The sequence below is a fragment of the Mycteria americana genome, chromosome 4 (assembly GCF_035582795.1).
Source record: "Mycteria americana isolate JAX WOST 10 ecotype Jacksonville Zoo and Gardens chromosome 4, USCA_MyAme_1.0, whole genome shotgun sequence".
NCBI lineage: Eukaryota > Metazoa > Chordata > Aves > Ciconiiformes > Ciconiidae > Mycteria > Mycteria americana.
In genome coordinates, this window is record NC_134368.1 from 50,284,750 (window position 1) to 50,311,270 (window position 26,521).

The 26,521-nt window shown below is 38.5% G+C and overlaps 1 protein-coding gene across 7 annotated transcripts in view; it reads right to left on the minus strand.

The window, feature by feature from the left end:
* The window catches only part of MND1 (meiotic nuclear divisions 1), a 43,683-nt gene that overhangs the window by 16,406 nt on the left and 756 nt on the right, over nt 1-26,521 (minus strand). For 3 of the 7 annotated variants that reach the window (XM_075500422.1, XM_075500424.1, XM_075500423.1), the window contains exons 2-6: nt 24,638-24,703; nt 23,765-23,822; nt 21,807-21,955; nt 4,985-5,059; nt 2,384-2,498 (exon numbers count right to left, since the gene is read on the minus strand). In XM_075500422.1, coding sequence (XP_075356537.1) covers nt 2,384-2,498; nt 4,985-5,059; nt 21,807-21,955; nt 23,765-23,822; nt 24,638-24,703 — 463 coding nt within the window. Of the gene's footprint in view, nt 1-2,383; nt 2,499-4,932; nt 5,060-7,084; nt 7,230-21,806; nt 21,956-23,764; nt 23,823-24,637; nt 24,704-26,371; nt 26,476-26,521 lie in introns of those variants that run through there. The other 4 variants (XR_012775533.1, XR_012775534.1, XM_075500425.1 and 1 more) reach the window with 3 other exon arrangements.

The following is a 26,521-nucleotide window of genomic DNA, read 5'->3' on the forward strand; positions in this document are numbered from 1 at the left end:
AAGGCAGCTCTGTGACATGGGATGGGAAATTAACAGAGTGAAATTTTATACTGAGCATCAGAAAGATTTCCTTACAGGTTGAAGTCATTAAGGAAGAAGAGGGAAAACCCAAATGTAGAAAGTGACAACTGCCCATTACAAAACATATTCTATTGAACGATCCAGCTCTTAAAAAGAGTGCAATTATATAACATAACAGCCATCTCTGATTTCTGACTCAAAATTAAAATAAGGTAATTTAGAGTTAGTAATCTGCTCAGGTGATCTAACTGAAAATAATCACAAAGATTATGTTACCTAAATTGTACAGCTAGTAGAAAATCATATCACTCACATGCAGTTTGAAAATGCTTCAAAATCTGTGAACCAGTAACTTTGATTATAAGGTTATTCTGCGAAACAGCAGCAGTAACTTTCATGTCTAGCTGAACACCTTCCATTGCCCAAGATTCTTTATTGCCTTCTTACACTAAAACCCGTAACTTCCTGCATCTTGTTTTGCCTTTGCACTTCCCCGCACTCTGGAACGAGAGAAATGCCCCCCAACATTTCCCCCCCCCCCTTCCCTTAAAGCTGGTAAAATTCCATTCAGCTTTGACAAAGACATTAAAGTCCCCAAAACTGATATCGCCATTTATTCATTTATACGTTGCCAGCAACAGTGTGCACTGCCAGTGCAACAATAACTGATGAAACATATAATGAAGCAGAAACTTTTTAATCAAAGGTCAGGGACAAATTATTTTCAAAACACTACTGCATATTCCCCTGGGAATCCTACAGGTAGCCCAACAAGGCTAACCTCACCAACTCCCTTAAATGCTCATCCCTCCATGGCAGAAGCTCACATGGAGCTTCCACACACTTTAACAAAAAACAAAAAACCCCCCAAAAACAAAAAAACCCCCCAAAAACAAAAAAAACCCCCAAAAACAAAAAAAACCCCCAAAAACAAAAAAAAAACAAAAAAACCCACCCAAAAAACAACCCACCAAAAACAACAAAGGGCATGACTGAAGCAACTAATGATTACATTTCATTCCTTTTCCTCTTTCCAGGATATTAGTCTCTGTGTCGCCAGCTAATGCAGTTCGCCCTAACATTCAAGCTGTGATATGCCCCCTTGTACCTAGTATTTAGGAACGTGCTCACTGCGACTGCTTCAAAAGAGGCTCCTCAAATCATTCAGTGCAATGCTTACTCTAAGGGTATCTCAGCAGTTAAAATACCTGACACTATGAATCCCTCTGCTGTCGGTATCTGCCTAACCTCATTCATTTTTACAGCTGGAATCAGCTGGAATGTGTCTGTTACTTGTCCTCAGGAGAGCACACAGCGAGCGATTTACAGCACAGTAACTAACCTCAGGTCTTGAGTTTGCTTATTCCCTGGCATACCATTACATCCTTGGGGAAAGATAACACAGCTGACAAAAAAATGTCACGGCCCCTCAAAATAAATAATATCTGTCCAATTTTGGGGTGTGCTGCCAACTTTGCTTATGTTCTTGGCTTTCTCTCAGCACATTTCTAAAGCTGTGGACTTTGTTAGAAGAATAAGGAAAGAGAAGGATTCAGTCAGATATCTTCTCACAAAAAGGTCTGTGCCTGTTCCTCATCACTCTGTAATGGCATTTTGCCATTACAGCAACTGAATATGCAGTGGTGTTTGGGTAGCAACGTCAGAGCCTAATAAATAAAACATGAAAGTTGAAGTAGAGAAAATTCAATAAAATTTCATGCATGCTTTTCATTTTTCATGCTAAGGATCAGAATATTAAGTACATTTCAGTGCCCAATTCTGTATTATTAAAGTCACTCATCATTCCTTGTATTCCATTAGAATTAGAAACTCCAACTAAAACGCAGCATGTCAGAGACAGTACAAACAGTAAGTCAACAGTGTAATACCATACTTAAGTATAAGTGACAATTAAGTGTCTCTAATGAAATGCTTATGTTCTAAATAGACAAGACAAAGTAAGTAGAAAGATACCTGTTTTGCCAGCATGGAACTGAAGGTAAACGGAAGCCAGAGACTACTCTTCCTACACACATTCTAGGGTTCAGCACACTTAGAAGTTATAGAATTAATACGGTTCTAGAAAGAATGGTCCTGATACTAATTCTAATGCATCAGAGTATTTCCATTTTAGGATTGTTTGTTAACTGCTCAGTTGCTGGCAGAGTAAATATCAATAGAAACCCCCTTATCTAATACAACAGAAGATGAAAAGAAATGGTCAGTGTACCTGTATTGTATTGCTTACAGCTTTAAAAAGAAAAGCAGCTATGCTTTGGCTTATCTCTGCATACCAGATTTTAAGCTAAAGTAGTGCAGACCTTTTCATGCAAAAGTTCACTTTAAACAATATACAACTTACGCATTTCTTCAACGACGTCTGGATCACATTCTCTGTATTTGTCTATTTCTGCCTTTAGCTGCTCTTTTTTCTGCCGAAGGGCAGCAAGTTCCTCTAATAGAGCTGCACGTTCCGCCTGAGGATTCAAAGTATGTTTGGAGATATAAAAAAAATTACAAAAATAAAAATCAGTAATTATTGCACAGAACATTTTTCAAAAAATAAAAAGATGCAAATTTAAATGCTATTTTCACTACTCCTTTCTGTCAATGAACCAGTTGAGCATTTTATGCACACACAAGACTCTCAGTGACACTAAATGATATCAAGTACAAACTGGAAGGAAAAAAAATAAAGGCCAAAATGGATAGAGGAAAGAACAATTTTCTACAACCTTTGAACTCGATGTGGTTTGACAAACTCCAAACAGATCTCTTAATTGTTGGGCTTAAAAGTTAAATGATATTAAGGAGTGCTAGTCTTGTAATTAAAGACAACGTTACAGAAAAACCTACCATTCACACTTCCACAAATCAGGATGCTGTGTATGAACACACTCTGAATTTATTTTTCTCCTTTTTCCCCACAGCATTTAAGAACAGTGGTCTCAAAAATAAATTCAGATATTTATGAAATGGTAGTCTTTGCTGGGAGAGTATACAATATTGACCTCAAATATTCTATTGATCAATAAGAATCTGCAGACACTGACTCAACATGAGCTCTCCCATAGCCAACTCAGCACATAGTTCAAATTCAGTCTGTAGTTACAGCCAAACACTGTAACTGGCTGATAATTCAAAGAACTCATGCTATGGTACTGGGGAGCCTAAAAAAGCCAGATAGCATGAGTTTGTAAACCATCAGGTTTTTAGACAATGGCAATCTCCGTGGCAGCCCAGCAGTCTGAGGTGGGTTTTGGGGGGGGGGGGGATTTTTTTTTGTTTGTTTGGGTTTTTTTTTTTCTTCCCCCCAAACTTCCATATTCCCAGTGTTTTTGCCAAGTCTGGATTCAGCAGGTTCTGAAAATGCAGATTGGAATCAAAAGCTTCCAGATGCTGGGGTGTGGAGGCCAGCTGCTCAGAGACCTACATCATGATCTAGATTTCTCAGAACTTCTTCCTGATGTGTAATCCGGAACCAAAATGTTGGAACCATCAGCCAGAACAGGATTTCCTGGACCAGTAGCTTCTTGTGACTAGGGCAGGCCACATGGTGGAGAAGCCCAAGTCTCGAACAGTCCATTTGGAAATCTGACAAGCATAACTGCGTGAGAAACCTGCCTGTGATTCCGATTACAGTCAAACCCAAAGCATTTCTATAAAACATTTGGGATTCTAAGATTTGTCACTTTCCTACAAAATTCAATTCTACCTGAAAGCTTCTGGCCATCCCTGTTTATGCATTTATTTATTGGAGTTTTAAACCACTTGTCCTGGTTTCATCTGGGATAGAGTTAATTTCCTTCCTAGTAGCTGGTATAGTGCTGTGTTTTGGATTTAGGATGAGAATAACATTGATAACACACTGATGTTTTAGTTGTTGCTAAGTAGCACTTACACTAAGTCAAGGACTTTTCAGCTTCTCATGCTCTACCAACTGAGAAGGCTGGAGATATACAAGAAGCTGGGAGGGGGCACAGCCAGGACAGCTGACCCAAACTGGGCAAAGGGCTATTCCACACCATATGATGTCATGCTCAGCATATAAATGAGGGGAAAGCCAGCCAGGGGGGGCCACTGCTCAGGGACAGGCTGGGCATCGGTTGGTTGGTGGTGAGCAATTGTTTTTCATTTGCATCACTTGTCTTTGAGTTTTATTTCTCTCTCTTTTTGTTATTTTCTTTTTCATTACAATTTATTATTATTATTATATTATTTCAATTATTAAACTGTTCTTATCTCAACCCATAAGTGTTCTCACTTTTATTCTTCCGATTCTCTCCCCCATCCCACTGCGGGGGCGGGGGAGAGTAAGCGAGCGGCTGTGTGATGCTTAGTTGCCGGCTGGGGTTAAACCATGACACTGCTTCAGATTGAGCATCTCAAAACAAATCAGCAGCTTGGAATACCATATGAATTATTTCTAACTAATATGCCACTTCATATGTATGGTAAATATGAAGCCTAAATATTATTTTGCAGTGTTAACAGCTTCAGCATGCAAAGAGCACCAAGCTTACATGGCTGCTCAGAATAGTAATTTAGAAATCTAGATTATAAATAAGATTAAAAAAATAAGACTCCCCCAACACCTACATCTGCAGTTTTGGCAGAGTTCTACTAGATTTGGCAGTTCAGCAACCATTGGCAACTTTGGTACATACCTCTGCATAGTTCAAGTTTTAAGATATCTTTAAATCCCCAAAAGCCTGGAAGATTACCAGACTTCAGGCAGTCACACATTTTCTCAGCCTTGGTGCAGCCAGTTGTCAATATTTTACTCATTAGTGCATGACCAACTAAGGAATAATCTAATATCTGACTTTTTGTGTCCCTTTCTCATCTCCAGTATTTAGAATTCTTAATGGATTTCCAACAACTACATTAGTATTTACAAACGGTGCATACTTGTAGCCCTGTTTCCTGGTAGGAATGCCTCCCCCCCCCCAAAGCAACTTACAGTATCTTCACGTCCAATTTTTGATTTCTCAATGCTTTTTTGTAAAGCCTCTTTTTTCTGACTGCTTTCAGCAAACTGATAAAGGAAACAAAGAACAAAATCAACCTATTTCAGTAACATGTATTAAACATACCTATAAAATGTGTATACATAGAAATATATTTAAATAAACAGGTAGATAGACACTTCTAAGTATACAAATTTCTATCTATTTATAACTTGTGTAATAAAAATAAACACAAAATAAATACAAAAGCACCCAAATATAAATCTGAGGCTCTGAACCACAGAAAAGAATTACAGGAAGCAAATTAAAGTCTAAGAAATTTTCAGTCCCATGGCACATAATCTTGTTATGTACTGCATGTTCAGCATGCGACCAAAATCCTATTTCATACCATAATCTGGCATCTCTATACAAAGGACTCCATGACACAGAGGCTTTGGATTAGATAATTTCCTTTGGTCCTTTTCCAGCTCTCCTTATTCAATGGAAGCAGTGACAAAAGCTGTAGCAGATCCACCTGCTCAGCTGCTGATACCAGTCTTCCCAAAGTCTGGTATGCCATTGGCATGGCCCCAATCCTTTTTGCATACTGGTGAATAGAAGCGTCTATAGCTCAAAGGCATGTAAAGCCATGCCCCCCTTTTTCTGTGCTGCACTCACACTGCTAGACTTCAGAGTTCCCTTCCTTCAAGCCTGAGGGAGAGGAATCTCACAGAAGTCATATCTCACAGGGCTGGTGTGAATACTCCCTCAATTTTCTTGTTACTCCAGGAGGAACCATTCGGAAAGAGAGATCTCTCTCCATTAACCTGCCACCCATTTTGAACCAGGCCCTTCCAGTTTAGTTGGAAGTTTTCCAGAGACACTTTGGAAACTCTTAAGCTGAGCAGGATGTATGACTTGCCCCTCAGGGACACAATACTCAGCATTAGCCAACGCACCTTGAAATATTAAATGAGATGCGCGAGAATGCAAAAAAAAAATTCTAATAAAATATAGTTTGGAAACTGGTTACTGCATTTGAAACCAACACAAAAGAAAAAAAAAGGAAGAAACAATAGTATGCTATGTAAGTATTCACTCTTTAGTTTAGCTTTAAGATGTTCTGAGCACCAGTTAGGGAGAAAACTAGTATATCAGACTAATAGTGAAGAGGACGAAAGTGGCTGTCAGAGCTTAGGTTTCATTCTGCCTTCCCCCAAAAACCCTCACATGAAGCCTCCACTTCTACATTCCCTTTCTCACTGAGGATGCCACTGAGTGGAAAAGCATTCCTAGACATTTCTTGCAATCCCTAGCCTTGATAATTTAACCCTATCATTTATATTCTTGTGCAGCTGAAACACCAAGACGACATTCATACAATGCAAACAGAACTGCTTTGGAGCTACAATCACTTCTCAATTTCTATTTAAACTTATGTTTAGTCCGTATTTTCAGAAATACATATTAAATGTAAATGCATCATAAACATCAGACAGAGCTTACTGCCAAGTCTTAAAGATCAGCCATAACAGTAAAAAGAAACTCCGTACTGGTGGTTCATGTAGATTAGGACCCAGCCCAACTGCAGCTCACTAGGTTTAGGGGTTCATTTTATAGCTCAATTTTTAAAAATTAATTTGAAAACTCTTTCTGGATTAAGTATGTGTTCACGCATGTGTGAGCATACACACAGACAAGAAGGTCTCCTTTCGAAAAGAATGTTTTGTTTTTTCTTCAATTTATATATAAATTACACTAATGGTAAGGCACATATAATTTGGGGAAAAATATGTCCAGCTGTTTACTCATTGCTCTCAGCGCAAGTAACCACAGAGGCAGTGTGGGTTTCAGTATGTGGCTTGAAGTACACCAACATCTTAATTTTGGTGGAGAGTTAAACAGTACTCTTTCTGGGCTTTCCACAAAATTCTTAAAAAATTAAGCGTGTTAGTACCCACATTATGCCATACTAAACAGAAGTATACAGTTCAGAAGAGGACAAATACTTAGGTGCAGTTTGCAGTTCACGAAGCCCAGGGAAGACAAACACCAGAGCACACATCGTTCAGTATCTCTGAACAAAGATTTTTTCCTGGAACAAAACTCGCAGAGGAAGCAGAGAAGCCAAGGAGTTTATCTAGGCCCATATACCACAAGTACAAAGAATAAGCCAATGCTTTCTGCAAGAGAGGCCATAAAGGTGTCGCTTTCTCTGTTTTTTCCATATTCATGAAGTTCTTTAGGAATGTTTCTGCATTCTCTAAAATGGAAGCACAGAAGGAGCTCTCAGGGAATTGCAATAAAATCATAAAAGCTGGTTTCCAGCTTGGAAGCATGTTTCCCAGTATGGCATCTTACTATTTTGTTGGTCCTCTATATTCCACAGCATTTAATCATGAAAGAGACAGTAATGACAAACACTGAGAACTACAACATTTCTTAGATTGACCTACATAACATGCAAGGTTGCCATGCTACGAGGTTAGAAGATTAGAAGATCTTCCTCTGTCTAAAAGCAACGATGATTTTTATACAATTTTATTCAAGATTTTGCTTTCTTCTCTCACATATTTTAATTTCTTGGTGTTTTTTTTTTTAATTCTGTCTTCACAATCAAGAATTTACAAAATAAAACGAAACCACAACTCTGTGTATTATTTAGAAGTCACAGTGGGTATTCCCATGACAACAAATAAGAGATAAGGATAAGGAAAGGAACAGCAGAAGGAGGCAAGATATTGAAAAAAACAAACATAGGACAAGGATGCAAAGGGTGAGGAACAGATGGCCAGGGTCTGTGCAAGGAATCCAGGATGATGGGAGAAGCAGGAAGGCTTGGATACAGAGGTGGGAACACAGCTGAAAATAAATATATGTGAAAGAAGGAAAGACAGTCAGCAAGGATAAAGGAGTTGGAGGAAGGATGAATACAGATGATACAATACTTAATTGAGAGGTAAGGGCAAATGGCAGATGATAGGTTTTAGGGTATTAAAAGAAAAAGAAAAAAGCAGAATTTGCAAGTGTTGTGTATGTATGACAGCAGAGGATCACATCTGGCCAAATACAGGGACTTAACTTCTCTACTCACCAGCTGTAGAAAAGCCTGATTGCAAAGGAGCACAGTAGCAAATGGAAGATTTCAATCCTTGGAGCAATCTTGCGACATTTTTCAAGGGAATTGGCAAATAATTTCTCAAGGAACATAAACCACCCTGAGAGAAATCTGACTCCTGCCAATAGGAGTGAGAATGATCTGGAGAAAAAGCTACTTCTTGTCTCCCCTCTGTGTTTCTTAAGAGAGATGTCTGGTCTGACACATGAACAACCTTCTGCCACAAGTGTAACCAACCAGGTGTGGAAAACAAGTACAGAAAGAGATATTCTACTGTATTAGAACGTCTTGTGTCTCCAGTCTGTCTGACTGCTCCGAATCAGCACATGATTAAGCAAGATGCAAGAAAGCTGGAAAAACGTCACCTAGTGTAAAGCTGTTCAAAGAAGGCGGGGAGATTAAATAATTTAAAGTTAAAAAGTAAAAAAAAATATCCACAAGAGCATTTTCAGTGTTTGCAAAACATGGTGGGGGCCTACAAGGCGACAGATTAATGAAGTAACTAATTGCATCTATAAAACAGGAGAGTTGGGAAACAGTTCCTTTAATTTTACAGACCACCGCGGTCAATTAACGGTACACTGGCCTAGCTTTGACACTAATTCAAGTCCTCCAAAGAGATGTTCCTTCTTGCTTTGCAAAGGTCTCACAATGTTTAGCTATACGTTTGTGCAGCATGTTGCATTTGTGTTCGCGTGTGCTAGGTGCTGACGATAACAATCAGTTCCAACACAGGCCTCGGGGTCTGGTTTGTATTAAAGGATACAGATTAGATGGACACAGGTAATTTATAATATACTATGCGTGCATTATTACTAGGGTTCCACTTTGGCAAGTAGGTGATACACATTTAGAAGAGGAATGTTTAACCCTGACACAAAACAGCAGCAGGTTTCAGTTCTCTTCCTTCTCAAAACCTGCCTGATGCTGTCCTAGCACTACACGACTGGATTTTTATTCTCCAGCAAAAGTTTTTGTTGGTTGTATTCCTTCTGGTTCCTCGTTCTTAACCACTCTAACCACCAATATCCCACCAAACATGTAGCTTGTCTCCCTAGCATATTAAAATATCTATGAACCTGGTGTAAGCCATGCAAACACAGACCCTAGTATGTACACTGGACAAGAATCAAACCAAGGTCTCATATGCTAACCACCAAGAGCATTCACAGCTGTTATCCCACTGTCATTATGGTCTTAGAGAGAAATATCATACACTCAGTTTTCTTTCAGCCAAAACACTCAACCAAAAATGGTATTAAAAACTACTGCTATTGTGAACACTGTGGCACTACAGAAGAATTCAAGACATCCATTTTTTAATTGTTTGTAGCTTTGCGAAGTTATTTACTTTGGGTTTTAAGCTCACTATGCTTTGTTTCAGGCCAGAAGCAACGGCTTGTTTGCTTTTAGCTTAAACAAAAGCAGTTAAAGAGTTTTAGGGTGACATTTGCAGTAGATGGGTGTATTTCTTTCCTATGTTAAACCTAACCCACCACTGAAAAACTTAAACAGAATTGACAGAAGGCATGGAGAGAAATTACTTCAAAGCATTCCTCTAGATTTTAAAGAAAGATAAAAAAAATGTGAAGCCAGAAAGTAGACTAATAATATAGAGAGAGTAAAAATGCAAAGATTAACAGCCAAAGAACAATCTGAAAATATTGAAAACAGACCTGTTGTGTTAAAAGAAAGGCATAGAACATTACTAAAAGAAACTGCTCAGCAGTCACTGTTGACTAAAACAATAAAACTTGAGAGGAAACAAAAAGGCACATCGATGTGCAGAATTCTTTCTAAAGTACTACACAAAGTAAGCATACAACTATTTCTTTTACACATACAGTCAAAAATACATATTTGCCAGGGCTTTCAAATACACAGAAGTAAACTTTTAAGTCAGCTAAGTATGCTTACAGCAGAGTAGAGAGTACTACCGTGAACTGCAGTATTGTCACTTCTGCTCTGCTCTCAGGATGCCTGTGTACCACTCGTGAAATGCCATTTTTGCATATAACCCATCCAGTGAACTGAACTACAGTAGGAGCAGGTCCCAGGTTCACTTGGACTTTAGTCAGGGATGTGATGTACTCTACGTGAAGCACAGACAGCAAACACACACTTGTTACGTAAATACAACTAAAAGACCTTTTTCTTTTTTCTTTTAACATTTGTGAAAGGAAGAGAAAAGAAGCATGCAGTGTCTTACCCCGAGTCATTACAAGTCACTTCAGCAATATGAAGCAGGGAATCGTGTTTGCTGGGAATTAGAAGGAGCATGAGAGAAGCAACTGTGAGACTGCATGGTTCAACAAATACAGGTAAGAACAAGAGCAGAGATTAAAGCAATATAGAATAAGAATTTTTAACTCTGAAATCAAAGAATAGACAACAAGATTTTTTCAGCAAGAGAACACCATAAAAGGGATGGGAAACAGACTGTAGAAAAAGAGAAGAGACAGAGTTAGGGCCCACCATATTTCTGTACTCACAAGATTTTTTTTTTTCTTAATACTCCATTATAGGTATACTGGAGAAATGTTCAATACAAGAACTCTCTTCTCTTTACGCATGCTACAAATTTCACCATAAAAAGATTACTTCATTTTAATGCAATTTTTGAAAGAGCCAGTTCAAAAACTTGAGAGAAAGTAGGGAATAAATATAGTCTTCTGGAGAAAAAGGAGACCCAAAACAAGTTAAATTTGCTATTCAAAATGAAGGGCTGGTGCACTGATTCTTTTAAGTGAGTAACACTTGTTCCAAAATATCGTGCTATTAATTCTGCCAGTGTACAAGTTCTATCTTTTTAAAGAAGTACCGAAGAGGTAACAAGTGGGTATTTTTTAGTTTTGGATTGTAACTTATGTCAGTGATTAAAAAAAAAAATAGTATCAGACACTCAAGCTAAGTAAGTGAAGGTTTTTTCAGGGAACTAACTAAACAAATATCTGACTCCACACAATTGTCTGACACAGCACTATAAAGATTCTCAAAAAAAAAAAAAGAATTCTGAAGATAGATCTCTACACTCATAAGCAGTATTTATATGTTTTGCTAGAGTATTTATGTGGGTAATACTGATTTACATGCCCCTCCCACAAACACAATCCATTTTGTATTTCAAGATTAAATTTAGGCCTATAATCCTGACTTATTTAGCACACTAAGACATGAGAGCGAGACTGAAATATCACATGGTAAATTAGGCATGGCTCTGTTCTCAGGTCATGTTGAGTATGAGGATGAGTCCTTCTTCCTGCAATTGCTTTTGGATAAAGAAAACAGAACATGCAGGGTATCCAGAAGAAACAAATGAGGAATCTGCCCTCCATTGGAACCTTCACCCATCCCTGTACAAACCTTATATTGCTAGTTGCAGTTATTTTAAAGATTATTACTATACAGTAAATGCCTCTACATTAAAAGTAGCTTTCATTTCTTTTTAGATTTGCCATAGTAGTTTAGTTAAAGTTTACTTAGAGATGTCTTGCCATGAGCTTTTGTTTTTGCTTCATTCATTTGCAACACCATTTGGTAAGTATTAGTTATGCAACAGAAAATAACCACTCCAGGCCAATCTCCTTAACAGACAAAAGGTGAAAGAAACAGTTGTGCAGGCTGAATGAAAGAACTGAATTTCTCTGGCTGCTTTCAGAGTTGGCATAATTGGCACGACCTGAAGGACAGATGGCTGTCTACTCAGATACAAATACCAAGTATGCCCAATCAACCTAATAATAATAATAAAAAAAAATTTTAAAAAGCACTGAAATGCCTCATTCTTCAGCCCTGTTTCACAAATGCAAGCAGTCTAATAGGGAAAGCTGAAAGAGCCAAAAGGCATTCGCATGACTGACAGAAAATTTTAATACCTGGACATGAAGGATGCTTGTTACTGCACATTAGTGTATTTACTAAACCTACGAAGTCCAAGGTGATAGTTAACAGGTCTCAAGGCAAGAAAGAACATTGAAAAATATTTTCCCTTGGAAAGAAAGGGAGAGAAAGACAAAAAGTTCTAATTTTTCCATAAAGGGCTTTTAAAGATTGCTATCCTAACCAGCTGGGCCGTATACTGACAATGCCTGCAGGGACTAAGCACAGACAGTCCCAAGTTAAAACACAATATTCATCCAATATTCCCTGACCTCAAGTCCTGCCTGAAGACTACAAAAAACAAATCAGAACTTTATTCCACAGACTTCAAAAAAAGCCCAAATTCTAGACTGAGGTGTTATCAGTAAAATAAAAAGCCTCAGTAAAATACGTCTATCAAATTTCAGAGTTTTGACAGAACTCTTACCTATTCACTCTTCATGCCAGTTTCGTCGTTTTCAAGTAATGCTTAGACAGATAACCAAGTCATCTCAAATTCCTGATACAAAAAATAGTCTTTCATGGAACTACTATGTGTTCAACAATAACGAGCTGTTTGACTATGACGAGAAAGACCTTTCCTCTAAAGTCTCCCTGCTTCAAACTAACTTCACACATTTTGGTTTTATACTCTGTTTTTTTATTGTTTTTAGTTCATTCCTTTCAGAAGAGGAAAATGCTATGAAGTGAGACTTATATAATTGCATGCTAGTATTTTTATTTCTGCATGCATGCTAATTTTCTGAAATAAGATACGCTATATTAATTGAATGACAAGATTTTAAGGTGAAAGTCAAATTACGTAAGATTACAACTCACCATTTCCATCAAATTCAGCTTTGAAAGTAGTATTGCCTCCACCTTACCCCCAGGCTGGAAGCTCCTGGCCTTACAGCAGAGGCAAACGTACAGGTTTGCCAGACAGCACAGAACATCTAAGCCTTTAAACTTCCCCAGGATGCTGGGTTTCTGCTGATGTGCTGAACCGTCACTCACACCTGCCATGCCTACTGTGGGGCATGGGGAGATGTGGGGCAGGGCTGCATCTGTGCCAGATTTGACTAGGCTTCTGTTTATTCCCAATTTCTTTGCACTTCAGATCAACAGTTTCATTGCAATGTCAGGAATGGAGCCGGCAGCCAGTATGCAAGCCTCTTTAAAAAGGAAAGGTAAACTGTGTGATGACATTACCTAAAAAATTCACAGTTTCACAGAAAACACTGTTAGAAAAAGCTAGTATTTTTTCCTGCATTATATCAGAATGAATATATAATATACACTACTGGGACACAGTAACTATACATCTTTTTTAATGTAGTAGGATTCTTCCTTCAAACCCACATTATAATCTTTACAGTTACTACAGAACCAGCTTTTTAAAAAAAACCTGCTCTTAAATCATGCCAATTTTAGCTTATGCTCATCAAGAAGGCAGGAAAGGAAAACCTACACTTCACAGTTGCCATCAATCTAGTTACATATTAACAGCTAGTAAAAGGAAAAGCATGAAATTCAACTAATGAACACCAAATTATGAGGTTGCTTAATTCTAACAGAAGCCTCCAGAGCACCGTATTTTTAGAAGTCTGCCATGACAGCAGTAACTAAGCATACCCTCCAGGGCTTTGTAGCATGCCATTAAACATAATTCCAGAAGGCTCTAATAAGTTACAGCATTAGAAGAATATTCTCTGCTGGACATTTTAGGACTTACTAAATTCAGAATCATTTCAAGACATCAACATTTTTTAAATGCAAGATGCAAAGAGGTAACAAAAGCCCTGGACTGCTTCAAATAAAACTTTATTAGCACCTTCCAGGAGACCGATCCAGGGAATAAGCTTTACAGGATCAACAAACAAATAAGCATAGATATAATCAACACACTCTCAAATGTTTAAATGATGCAAATTCTCAGCCCCTTGCTTTTAGGATACTTCTTACTGCTACAGTTCCCAGTGGATGGTATGGAGTTAGCTAGTCATACCATGCCAGCCTCACAGTTGGCCATTTCTTTATATGTCTAGTCCTTTATTTCAAAGAAAATGCGAAAGGCTGTAGGCTGTCTGTGAAAGGCTGCAGGCTGAAAATAGGGAGGGGTCACTAATTGCCTCTGTTGGGAGAGCCATTACTGGGGGGGGAGGCGGGCAGGAAAAAGTAAGGCAGAAGGGAATGGAATCACCCAGCAGACTGGGGCTGCAGATTATCCAAACAGCCAGGCCAAACCAAGGAGGCATAAATAAGTAAAGTAGAAAGCTAATGAGATGCCCTCAAATATAAAGGAAAACGGAAGGCCCAGTCCGGACATGGGAAGACTGCCGTAACTACTTAGTCAACACACTGGGATCCTGCCTATATATTACAATGGGCATTAAAAGAGAGAACTCTTCAGCAATTAGACTTCTATTTTTCCTGGAAAGGGACAATTTATTACTTTTTCTGCAACCTAATAAAATTAAATTGTAAGCATACATATTAGAGAAAAATGGCTAAATAAATAATTCCTAACACAAGTCACATGCCTTAGTTGCAAAAGTACTGATGTACTTCTGGTTTCAGAGGACAATTCTTTAACCACACTATCTATTCCCTAACGTTCATAAAATTCATACTAAAAAGATAGCCCTAAGCTTTTCTAAAAGGTATTTCAGCAAAGCTTAAGATCATGATAAACCTTAAGACACTTTATGCACGCAAGTCCTTTATGTTCAATAAATGAAAAATGTACTTTTAAAAACATACTGAATAATGAATTGCTACAGCTATTCAATTGATAATGTGAAAATCTTGCACCCAAAACATAAACTGTTCTATCAAAAGCATTAGGCCATGGATTCCAAAGGTGTTGCACGTGCACCTCTGGGGATAGCCCATCACTGCCACGAGGAGAAAAAGAAGTGAGACCCTGCATTCAAAACCATCGACAGAGGCTGAAAATTGAAATAGAGATCTGAAGTGTGTAAAGGAGCTCTGTTAAAGGCTGATACACCATCTACTGAGGACACTGGTATGAAGCAATACAAAAAGCTGCTTCACAGCACTAGGTCCCACAGGCACTTCCTGGCTGATTCAACACACCAGCCAGGATACACGTCTTGCCTGGCATCTTCAGCAACGTCACCCGACTCCAAGCGCTATCAGGCCTGTTACTCCTCACTGAACATCTGTCATCTCCACGGATTTGTACCTCAGTTCCGGATTGATTACTTTAAGCCAGCCACCTCTGAGCAATTGTACCTACTTGCAGTCCAGAATCAATCTCCGAACTGTGTGGAAATACACTGACAACTGAGTGAGTCAATTGGATCAAGGAGGAGGCTGCTCAGGCTGAAACAACGTGGACAGTAGAAGTTTTTTGTGCTTCAGTCAGTGATCTCAAGCAGTCTCTATTCAGCAACTTTCCATACAGTAATCCAGTCACAGTATTTGAGGAGGAAAAATATATCTGTCTAAAAGGATAGAAATAAACCAAGTTGCATCTTGAAACAACTTTCTGATGGTTAAAACTCAAAGTTTTCTGTGTGCATTCTGAACATATAAGGTTCTCTACTTTTAGTTATGTTGTCAAACATCTCCAGGAGGCTTCAAGCCAGATTACTCACCAAAATGATTATTTTTTTCCATTAACTATTTTCAAACAATGTGCATTCCTAACAAAAGCATTTCCTAATATAGCATTCCCTGAAGTTTTGTTTGTTTTGGTTTTTTTTTTAAAAAAAAATAAATCCTTTCTCTTTTCATATTTCAATGCTCATAAGTACAAACAATTTGGTACATGTGAAGTCACTCTATTTCGACAAGTTTATTCCTGGGTTTTTGTTTGGGTTTTTTGTTTGTTTTGTGTTGGGGTTTTTGTTTTTGGTTTGTTGGGTTTTTTTGTTTTTGTTTTTGTTTTTTTTTAACTAACTGCCAAAGGAGAGTTAGGAGGTACCGACTTCTAAATTCTTTCTCTGGCTCAATACATGAGTCATGGGAAGTGAAAATCCCTCCTCTTACAAACCCTAGGGCAGGGGTTTAAGGAATGAAACATCAACTACTCCCTTCCATCTTAACTAACACTGGCCCAATCCAATACTTAGTGGGAGAAAAAAAAAATTGCCAGAAACTCTCCCCAAGTCTCTGTTGCTCACATGTATCTTGAAGCAAGCACAGGGAATGGCATAAAAAGTCCATCCTGTATCCTGCTCTAAAAAGACTGTGTTTAATTTTCGTTGCAGTACAAGGTGACACCATCCTGCTCTCAGTCTCAGAAGGAACAGCAGCTATAATACTGTTTGCTGTTAAACTTTCCCTTGCAAAGCCTAAGACTACAAAAGAATAACCCACAAGAAAGCAACGTCATGAGAAATAAGGTAAGTGCAACAATCAACAATAAAACAGCAAGATGAACAGTTTTGAACTGAACAGTGAAATGAACCATCACAGAACCAGACTGGGGAAGGGAACTAAACTGGTTGTTTCCCCAAGCTACTGAATTACAGTGCACACAGCACTGTCAATAGTTACACTAACAACTGCGAGATCTTTGAAGAACTTGGCATTTCACATCCCTATCTGTTAAAAATATTATATTATGCTGTGGCACTCCTCTATGACCTTATGGTTCGAGCATATATCCCTGTCATACTGAATGCCAGACACTCTTCAATGTCACCAAGGATCACTGATATTGCTTCTGCCTCCCTTAAGCCCTGCAGTGTCAGTACTAAACCTGCCCTGTGCAACTCCAGCTGAGATCCCCCCCAGTCACGCTGGCTATGGCAGACAATGTGCTGGAGAGATGGTACACTCCTTACGGCTTCTGAGGGTTGTGGTTTGCTGACTCGTCAGCCCTTGGGTGAAAAAGGCCTCACTGTTACTAGTTACTTTAATTAATACTTAATTCAAGCCACTATAAAGCAAAATGCAAACAAGGATTAATTCACCTTACCTAAAACAGACAGCACAGTTGCAAGTGTTTTACCAAAGATGTAGACGAAAAAATGAAAGAAAATTGAAGCTGAATCTGTTTATACTAAGGTTACATCAGAAAGGTTTTTATCTTCCTCACTCACTGATACACCATTTCCTACCTGATAAAACTGTTGTCAAGGTTTTGGTTGCATATGTGCCTTCTCTTCTTCAGCAGGTAACATATCCTTCACATTCATATCCCTTCTGTAGCGACACATACATCAGAACAGTACAAAAACCAAATATGCAAGGGGGCTAATTGTATGAAATATATTAGCAGCTCTTGCCTGAGACTGAACATGACTGTGATTAACATGCTGGAGTTGCTCATCTCCAGTCTCCTCATTTTATGCACGCTATGAAACCAACAAAAGGCAGCAGAATCATCAATAAATGATGATCTTTCTGCTTACACTGCATAAGTCAAATTCTCCATTAGTTTAATAAAACCCCTAAGCTTCCAGTGTCGTTATGCCAAGAATAAACATCTCGTTTTGTCAAAATATAACTGATCATAGGTAATTCAAACCTTCAGAATCTGACTTCCAGGAAAATATTGATAAAGAATAAAACTACATCCTTCCACCTTTTCTTATGGAAGGGAAAAAAAAAAAACAACCAAAAACAAAAAAAACCCCCACCAACGAACACCCTCTCAGTAAAGCTTCCACAGTTCTCTCAACAAAGGTGAAGTTCCATTAAAAATTTCTCCACTTATAAACCTTGTTAAAACAATACTTCTCAATCCACACCCTTGCTCTAGTTTAACCATCTCATAGCTGTACTGATGCAACTATAAACCCATCTAACCAAAATGAAACTTCCAACATCTTTGACTTTTTCTGTGGTCCAATTCACAACTGCATAAGCATAACCAAGAGGTGAAGAATAAGCATCTGGCAGAAGGCATAAACCTTTAAGAGCAGCCATGCCACTGCAAAACAAATCAATACAAAATCCATAGGGACCTACTTAGCAATTTTTACTCCATGAGCTATTGGAGAAAAACATTGCAGCAGATGCTACACAAACTAAAGATATTCACTGTCCTTGCTTTTCAGAAAAACAGGAAGAAGTCCAAACAGTAACCCACATATGTGAGTTCAGGGGTTAGCGCCCCTCTCCAAACATGTGCTCCCACAAAAGGCAAGTTGAAAGATGGGGAGGGAGGGGGAAGCTATGTCAACGGAAACTTTATTTCAAGCATTGTTTTTAATTGCCATATCTCTACACAAGGGGATCACACTGATGACATAAATCCTTTGTGAAAAAAATGTAGGGTATACACAACCACTGTGAGGTGTAACTTTAAATATCCAGACAAAACTGGCTTGCTCTTCATCATAAATACCGAGTCAGACTTCTTTGCTACTGAGTTTCCAAGTTGGGGTGTGGCTCAATAATCACTAAAAAATCTGAAACGAAAATTTTGTTTCAGGAACAGTTCCTAAACCAGCCTCCCCACTATCACAAGCTCTGTAAGATGCAGGGAGCTAAGATGCAATTTTGCTAAAACATTACGAAGTACCAACGTATGCAGGCAAAAAGGTCCTGTAGCAGGCCCAACTTGTCAAACATAAGCCTCAGTGCTATGAATTAACAGGAGAATTTGCATCATGGAGAAGCTTGTTCTGTTCCTCCACATAATTTTCAAATGCCTCAGTTCAGCATTTGGGATCACCCCTTTCCCTTCACTACTTACCCACGCCCTCGGCAAACAAAGGTATTGCCTCCTGGTAAAAAGCTTTAATTGCAAAATGAACTGAACTGCTAGATTTTTAAACTTCTGCTCTAAGTAAGGTGGCTTGATTCCGGCTTTTAACTGCTGAAGAAAGAGACCAACTCATGTAGTTAACAAGGGATCTGGACACGACACAGAAAGAAAACATGTCTCTCAGCACGCCACAAGCTGTATACAGGAATGATCAAAGACAGGCAACGTGCAACAGAAATGGTACAATAGCTTACTTTTTTTCTCTGCTTTGCATGTTCTGACAAGAAGTTCTGTGATACTCAGTGACTGGATTTAGAAACCCTTAAGAAAATCTGTATATGTTCACACCAAGAAGAATACAAAGACTGAAATAGCTAATTTGAACTCACACACAGAATCTGTTATCTTGTAAAAATGTTCAAAGCGCTATTCATTGAAAATGCCACCTTTCCACTGTGTCAACAGAGAAGTTATTTGCAGCTAGTGAAAATGTTTTTCACTGAAATGCTGAAACATTTCCATGCTCATCAGAAAAGCAAGGTAATGAATATAAGTATTTTTAAGGACTCATAACATGGTCTGACAAGAGCTCTTATATCAGTAAGCCCATATGTTAGGAGCAGGACTTGGATTTACAAATAAGGGTCTGGTAACAAAACTATTCCTTTCAACTGGAACAGTTTTATATTGCAAAACTGTTTATATTAGCATAGTTTATTTCCTACACAGAAATAACCATAAAATAACATTACAACACAATAACTGCATGCCTATTATAATTCCATAATAATAGATGGGTTTATGTTTAATAATGTAACAGTACATTTAAAGCAGTACAGCATATGTTTGTAGATAACCACTGGATATTTATGGTGGAGCACATTAGGCAGATTCTGCAAGACATTCCAAGGAAGATATTTATCAGGGTATGCCAGAGACCTGCTTGATCAATTGTCTTTAAAATTAATGATGGGACTGGGCCCAAGGGCAAATACAACAAATATCAACTCCTTAATTCAACTATATGGCTATAATATGCAGCATGGACAAAAATAGAAAGTATCCAGGAGCAAATCATTTGCATTCAACAAGACAGTGGCACCAGGGTATTTGGTGAACAAAGCAGGAGTTTTGGCATGTATTTGTTCAATTGCTCAGTTGGCATTTATGTCCTGGCAGAGTAAGTAGCCTGGTCTAAAACTTGTGTGAATGTAAGTTGAGTAACTTTACCGGGAAACTCAGTTCCAAGTCAGTGCAGAGTTAAACTGATCTCCTGTTTCAGACAAACGAAACCTCATTGGAGTAGGAACCTGTGTATTGTTACTACCAGTCAATAAAAATGAATTTAAGCCCAGTCATGCCAGACTCTAAGTCCATGCCTGAAAATAGTATAAGCGTATCCAGCTAAATTGAGGAAGTTTTTAATGTCTGTACTCATTTGAATTCTGAAAACAAAGGCAATAGAGGACAGGCCAAAATTGTCAGTGGGAGAACTTAATATTAGCCAAGTCTCAGTACACACTAGGTACAGTTTATATCCGTGATACTAATAGGTCATCTGAGATGCTGAGAAAGTTACTCAAAACATAGAGCGAGTCAGTGGCAGAACCTGAAATTAGACAGTCCTATGATGACCTATACAGTACCACAGGAGGTCTCAAGCAGGACTTTCCAATTCATCCAAAGCACCTGCCTGAAAGGTTGTCAATACACAGTTCCAGTTAATGATGGGAAGGATTGCAGTATGCCTCCTTACTGCCACAGACCCCTGAATGTATCACTGTCTCGTAAAAATTACATGAATTAGTGAATAAAGAGAAAGGAAGTGAAAGTTCAAGCAAGCCTTACTCATGATCTTGAAAACTATAGCAGATACATCAGGCATGCGACAGAGTACCAATGCTCTCCTCCCTCTGCCAGATCCACGCAAGCAGACACACAAAATGCCTTCGGATAGCTGTCTAGAGCACCCAGGTCAGTAATAAAAATGTTCAAGGCAAAGGGAAATGATCTTATGTTGGTTAAAACAGAACCGTGGACTGGACTCTTTCAGTTTAGTAATGACTGAGATTTACGAGCAATGACAGTGTAGCAAGGGATAACTGACAAGGTTACCTCTCAGCTGGTCACACTACACTCTATGCATAAATGAGCAATTTCAACTGCATTGATCAGGCTATTTAATCTGCTTTGGTGAAAGTCTTCAGTCACAAACTGCCTTTTCAATTCATGTTGGGGAAAAAAAGCATGTTTTTATACAATTAATTTGGAGCTTTAAAGAAGTAGCTGAAGTTGACAACGCTGTATGTACATAAGATAGCAACAATGACACCAGAGCTATGCCTGAAGAAAATAATGTCTGTAAAAATGTTCAGATGCTACCAATAATTTTGCATTAATTCAAATGATTCTTTGATGAATGGACATAATGCTAAATAAGCATGGGAAAAGTTGGCAGTGTTGTGGTGCAATCAGACCATAAAGCTAGTTTATTTATCTTGTTATCATGTACTCCAGTTGCAAATAAACTGATGAATAGATGCTTTCCCACTCCAATTAAAAGAAGCAAGAAAGACAGTTCCCTAAAAGTAGGAAAGAACCAGATCAATAGAACAGCAGTGTTGCAACAAAAGATGCCTTGCTCTTCTGCAGAAGATCATGACCAATTTGCTCTTCTGTTCTAATAAAAGTGCAATATGGGATTACGCGAGTGCTCACAAATGAAGCTACTGATAAAAGCAGACAGGAAAGCACAATGGCTATAAGTAGAAACCATTGCCACATTTCCTTGGGATATCCATTTCAGTCCTCTCATGCCTTTTAGATCATTACCACATAATGGCCTACATTATACAAAAGACACATAAAAGCATATGCTGCCTAAATATTTAGAGGAAGTCCTTAAATGATGTTTTGCATCATGAATAACATGCTTTCAGCAGCAAGTAGACAAGAAGTCTTCAAGTTCCAATACGAACAACCTCCAAAACTTTTCTGAAGTGATAGCAAGATCATGAGAAAGAACGTCATACTACGCGTGCCAGATGGTTCCTACAGTAAAACCTCTGTGTGTGTGTGTGCACATGCACATATGCACACGTGAGAGAGCACAATACGAAAAAGAATGACAAGAAAGTATAAGGAAAAAGCAACTTTAAAATAGATTTACCTGAGACTCCAATTCTTCCAATTTACGCTTCCTGCCATGAAGAGCTTTACTTGGAAAAGCCCAGAAATAATTGGAAGTTCCAATTCTATCAGTGTCCACCATGCCATCATCAACTAAGCTTTGTAGAATCTCTTTCACTGACATCGAGGCTAATAAAAGCAAAAACATCAAATCAGAACTGCATAGCATCTAAACTATGGAGAATTATGAATGCCATAAGCCATCATCTACAATCATCTGCATGAATGTTTTACTATAATGTCAGCTAGTTGGACAATGTCAAGAGGACACCATGCCTGATGCTTCACTTGGAGGAATGAGTCCCTTCAAAAACAGCAGTTTATACATAAAGGCTGCTATTCTATACAGTCTGCTACCAGATGTTTGTAAAACACCGCTCATGAGTATCATAAAACATACATGCATATTACAGTACAATACCAGAATAAACTCATGAGAGAGTACTTGAAGTTGTCTTGGAATCTTAATTCTAACATGGATTAACTTACAATTTCTTGATTAGGAGCGTAATTACATTTCACTTCGTAATGCTTATCAAAGCATTAAACAGCAGCAGAGGCACTAATGCCATCTGGCTACAGACTCAGGAGGGGCAGATTTTACTTTTGATTATATTCAGTTCCAATACAGAAAGTCATCTGCAGTCAGAAGGATCCAAAACATTTCTGAACATAATTACTTATTTTCTAGCAAATGTGTGGTATAATTCACCATTTTAAAAATGATACCTGTTCAACAAAGCACTGTAGTTGTTATTATCCTCAAGCGTTGCAGATATAAAGACTTTTGAGCTCATTAATGGTTTTCAGTGTCTGACTTTTAATTTCAAGTCTAAGGGGATCCCAGATCAGGAACACCTCATCTTTTGGAAGCTATAGGCTGGATGCACTGGGGCACCTCCGCAGGCTAGATGTTTTTCTTTTCAGAATAACTGGGGCTTGGGTTGTGTGGCTAAATGCCTTCATATTCAGAGGCAGGATGAATTTGGACTATTCAAAGGTGTTTAATGGTTTTAGAAACTCTACACTCCAGATTTTTAAATATGAAATTCCATTGCTTGTATTTACTGTTTTGCATCCTCTTCCTGCAAATTACAATTAAACTTATACATTGACGAACCAATCAAGAAAGCATCACATCTCTTCAGAAGCCTATTGAGTGCCTGTTAGCTGCTGACATAACTGAAAAACACTGCTTTGCGATATTCACATATGTCTGCAGTTCTTTCAACAAGTTCATTTACTCTTGCAGGGCCACAGAGATATGCTAGTCAAGGACAGTGGCAACTACGCAAACATTATGCTTCATCCCCCTTTTGTCAATGAACATAGAAGGAAGCAGAATGAGGAACACATAACTCAACAGCATAAGATAAATCCTCTTGGACCTAATCCTAAACCAATGGATCTCATCAGGAAGGCTTTCATTGAAAAGACAAACCCCTTCCAGTTACAGTTGTCCAGCCATTTTTTGGGGGGAAAAGCTCAACAGAACATTGACCGTGTACATCTGGGCTAGCATTTTAAGATATTTGTGACATTACAGACAGACATTTGAATCCTCTATTCACTACCTAAGTACACATAACAATTTCACAGACTGAAAGTCACTGCAAGTCAGGCATCTCAGGTCCTAGGAAAAACCCCATCCCGTGTTTTACTAGTTAACTTGGAGTTAGCTGTGACATTTTAATAATCTCCCCTTTTAGCCCTAACACCTAACATAAGTGACAAACATTAGCAAACCGAGGTAGGAGTATGCTGTTAATATCACTTTTAATGCTACTGCCCTGCTGTTGACCAGTCTCCCTTTATAGCTATTTTTGCCATTATTATTACAGTCACAGACCTAAAATTGTAGCCAGGAAAATTTACACTGTATGACCTGTCCCAAAAATGATTAATGGCTCAAGCGAAATAACTTTTGTAAACACTTACTAATCCCTTTTTCTTTCGGAGCAATCTTCTCTATATCCTTCAACTGGAACACATCTTTCTGTACAAAACATAAAAGACACTTTAGCTCCAAATGACAGCATCATCTAAGCCTGAGTGGTTTTTTACACTAAATCAATGCCAACAAAAGCAAGTAGGAAATACATTGCATGTTTATGTTTTGCTAGGGGAACAGGCTGCATATCCCTCAGAATCAGAACATTCTGAGAATTTAAAAAAAAAAAAAAAAAATTATTGTAACAAGCCCTGTTCTTTTCTTTGGTACTCTAAAGTCACCGTATTTTGCCTGAAGTTAGACTGTAAACCCCTTAAGGCACGCACAGCCAAAGTCAGATTGTCAGTGCCAGATGCACCACGTTACTCAAGTACTCAAATGTCACGACAATTTTTTTAGTAGGTGAAACACTGTGACTTACTTATGTCACCAATATAACTGTAGCTCTGCTTTTGGATTTCCAGGTTTCTTCTCCCCAGTGAACCTCTTCCAGGTCTTCTCTCATCTTTTTCTAACTCTCAGATTTCTTCCTCCTCCCATAAATGGCAGTGAGATACTTCCTAATCTCTTGCTATCCCTCTTAACGGTAACAGACTCAAAATGAGAAGATTTGAATAGGGAGCACATGAAGCATTTAACATCACCTGTGCATCTTCATGCCTTGGCTCCACCTGGGGACGAGCCACCTGACCAGAAGCTACATGAATCAAGCTCTGTCCCTGTAACTTATACATTGATGACACAGGGCATCAGTAAAATGCACAGTGGGATATACAGAGCTCATCTACATCTACAGTTAAGTTCCTTTTAGGACCTGTTTTCCCACCAATGTAAATGCAGGACAATTACAAGTTACTTACTGTTTCAAAAAAGATCTCCATCATGCGAACTCTCTTCTCCTCAAAGCTCAGACCTTTTTTCTTGGACTAGAACAGGAAAAGAAACCAACCCCAACACATTCAGCCATTTGAATAATTAAAATCTGCTCAGAATTCAAATCTATTTACCTCTAAGTTATATTTGCCATCCTTTAAATATGGCAAAATCCTAAAAATCCTTTCAAATACCTTACCACTAACCCCAGACTTTCAGATAAGCTACTTCCCAAAGAATCGTTACACCAAGCTAATCCACCTGCAATCTGTTACACTGATAGATCTATATTCTAAGTTCGGAGCCACCCTTTCACACAACCTAATCCAGCTCAAGCCTCAATGTTTCTTGGCATACCCAACAGTTCCTTGTTTTACCTTACTAGATTAAAAATGTGTAGTTATACCAATTCTCAGCAACTCACCCAAATGTTTAATAGTCCTTAAAAAGATAAGAAGGAAAATCTTTTGGTTGTTTTGTTTAGAATTGTTTTTTTATTTTGTGATATAGACACACTAGTGTGAGATGCCAGCCATTTAGGTTTTTTTAAGGAGATAAAGCACATTTTGAGGTACTACGCCTTTCTTCAAATTTCCTACCCAACTTTAAAATTTCATTTTAAAAACTGTGTTTCTTTTATTTCTTTACTCTGCAGTTGTGTGACCAAGCAGTAAATAACATGAATTGAAATAGAAGCAAAAGGCAGAAATGACTACTCGCAAACTGCTACCAGCAATACAAAACTGAGAAATATCACTTTCAGACACACTATTTTGACATGTCCCTTGTAAAATGAGGATATAAAATACTTTACAGGGAATTGGAATGATATTAATAGCGTTTAGCATAGTCCTCAACAACCCAAAAGCAGTGGCCATAAGGTGAATCAGGAATGTTTCCCCTTGCCCCACTCTCTGCTTCGCAGGCCGCGAGACCCTGCACTGCGGGTACAGGAAACTGGAAGGGGGACAGAAAAATGCAAAATAGGATGTTGGTAGAAAAAGGTCTCCCTTTAAAAAAAAGGCATAAATATTGTTGCCCTTGAGTCAATGGAAGTAGGAAGTCTAATAACACAGTGCTTTGAGAAAGACAACCTGGGTTTGTTTCCAAGCCCCGACAGAAGGGAGTCGATACCATTTTTTACTTAACTGCTGCCTCCTTCTTAAATAAATCGTAGTGTAGGGCAGCAAAAAATTTAAAAGGTGCATCAAGAGCAAAACGGCCAGATTGATTTAGATGTCAAAAAATAAATTGAAAAACTAGTTTATGCAGCTACAATAACACACAGACATGAACAGAAGCAATTCAATATTATATTTAACAAAAGCACTATTAATAGTTTTTTAAAGTCTCCTCCCTTCTGCTTTAGCCAGACATGCCCTATGTCAGCACTGACGTCACAGCTGTCTCCTACGACATCAGTCGCAGGATTAGAACCTGGAGCCGCCACGTACACACAAGTAGGAGCATGCACACAAAACAGACTGACCTTCGACTTCTTTCTCCCTGCTTCCCAAACAGCCCAAACCCTGCCGGCAGCAACAGGAACAAACCCCACATGCCCACGATGTGAAATTTAAGCAGCATTTCTGAAAGCACGTGCTTATTAGCTACATCCCTCAGGCACCAAGTTTCACACCAGCACTCTGACAGAGAGAAGTAACAAACCGGTGTGTTTTCTAAACATGTTATTAATTTTCAGGTTGATGTCCCTCTCCTACCTGTTTGCCAGGTGTTCCACACCAGGTATATAAAACACACCAGGCATATCAATTTCACTGTCGCTCACACTACTGAAGGTAGCCACAGGTACACAATGCTGTTAAGCGCACTTGGGCACACTGGCAATTCCTTCTGCTCGCACCCACCTC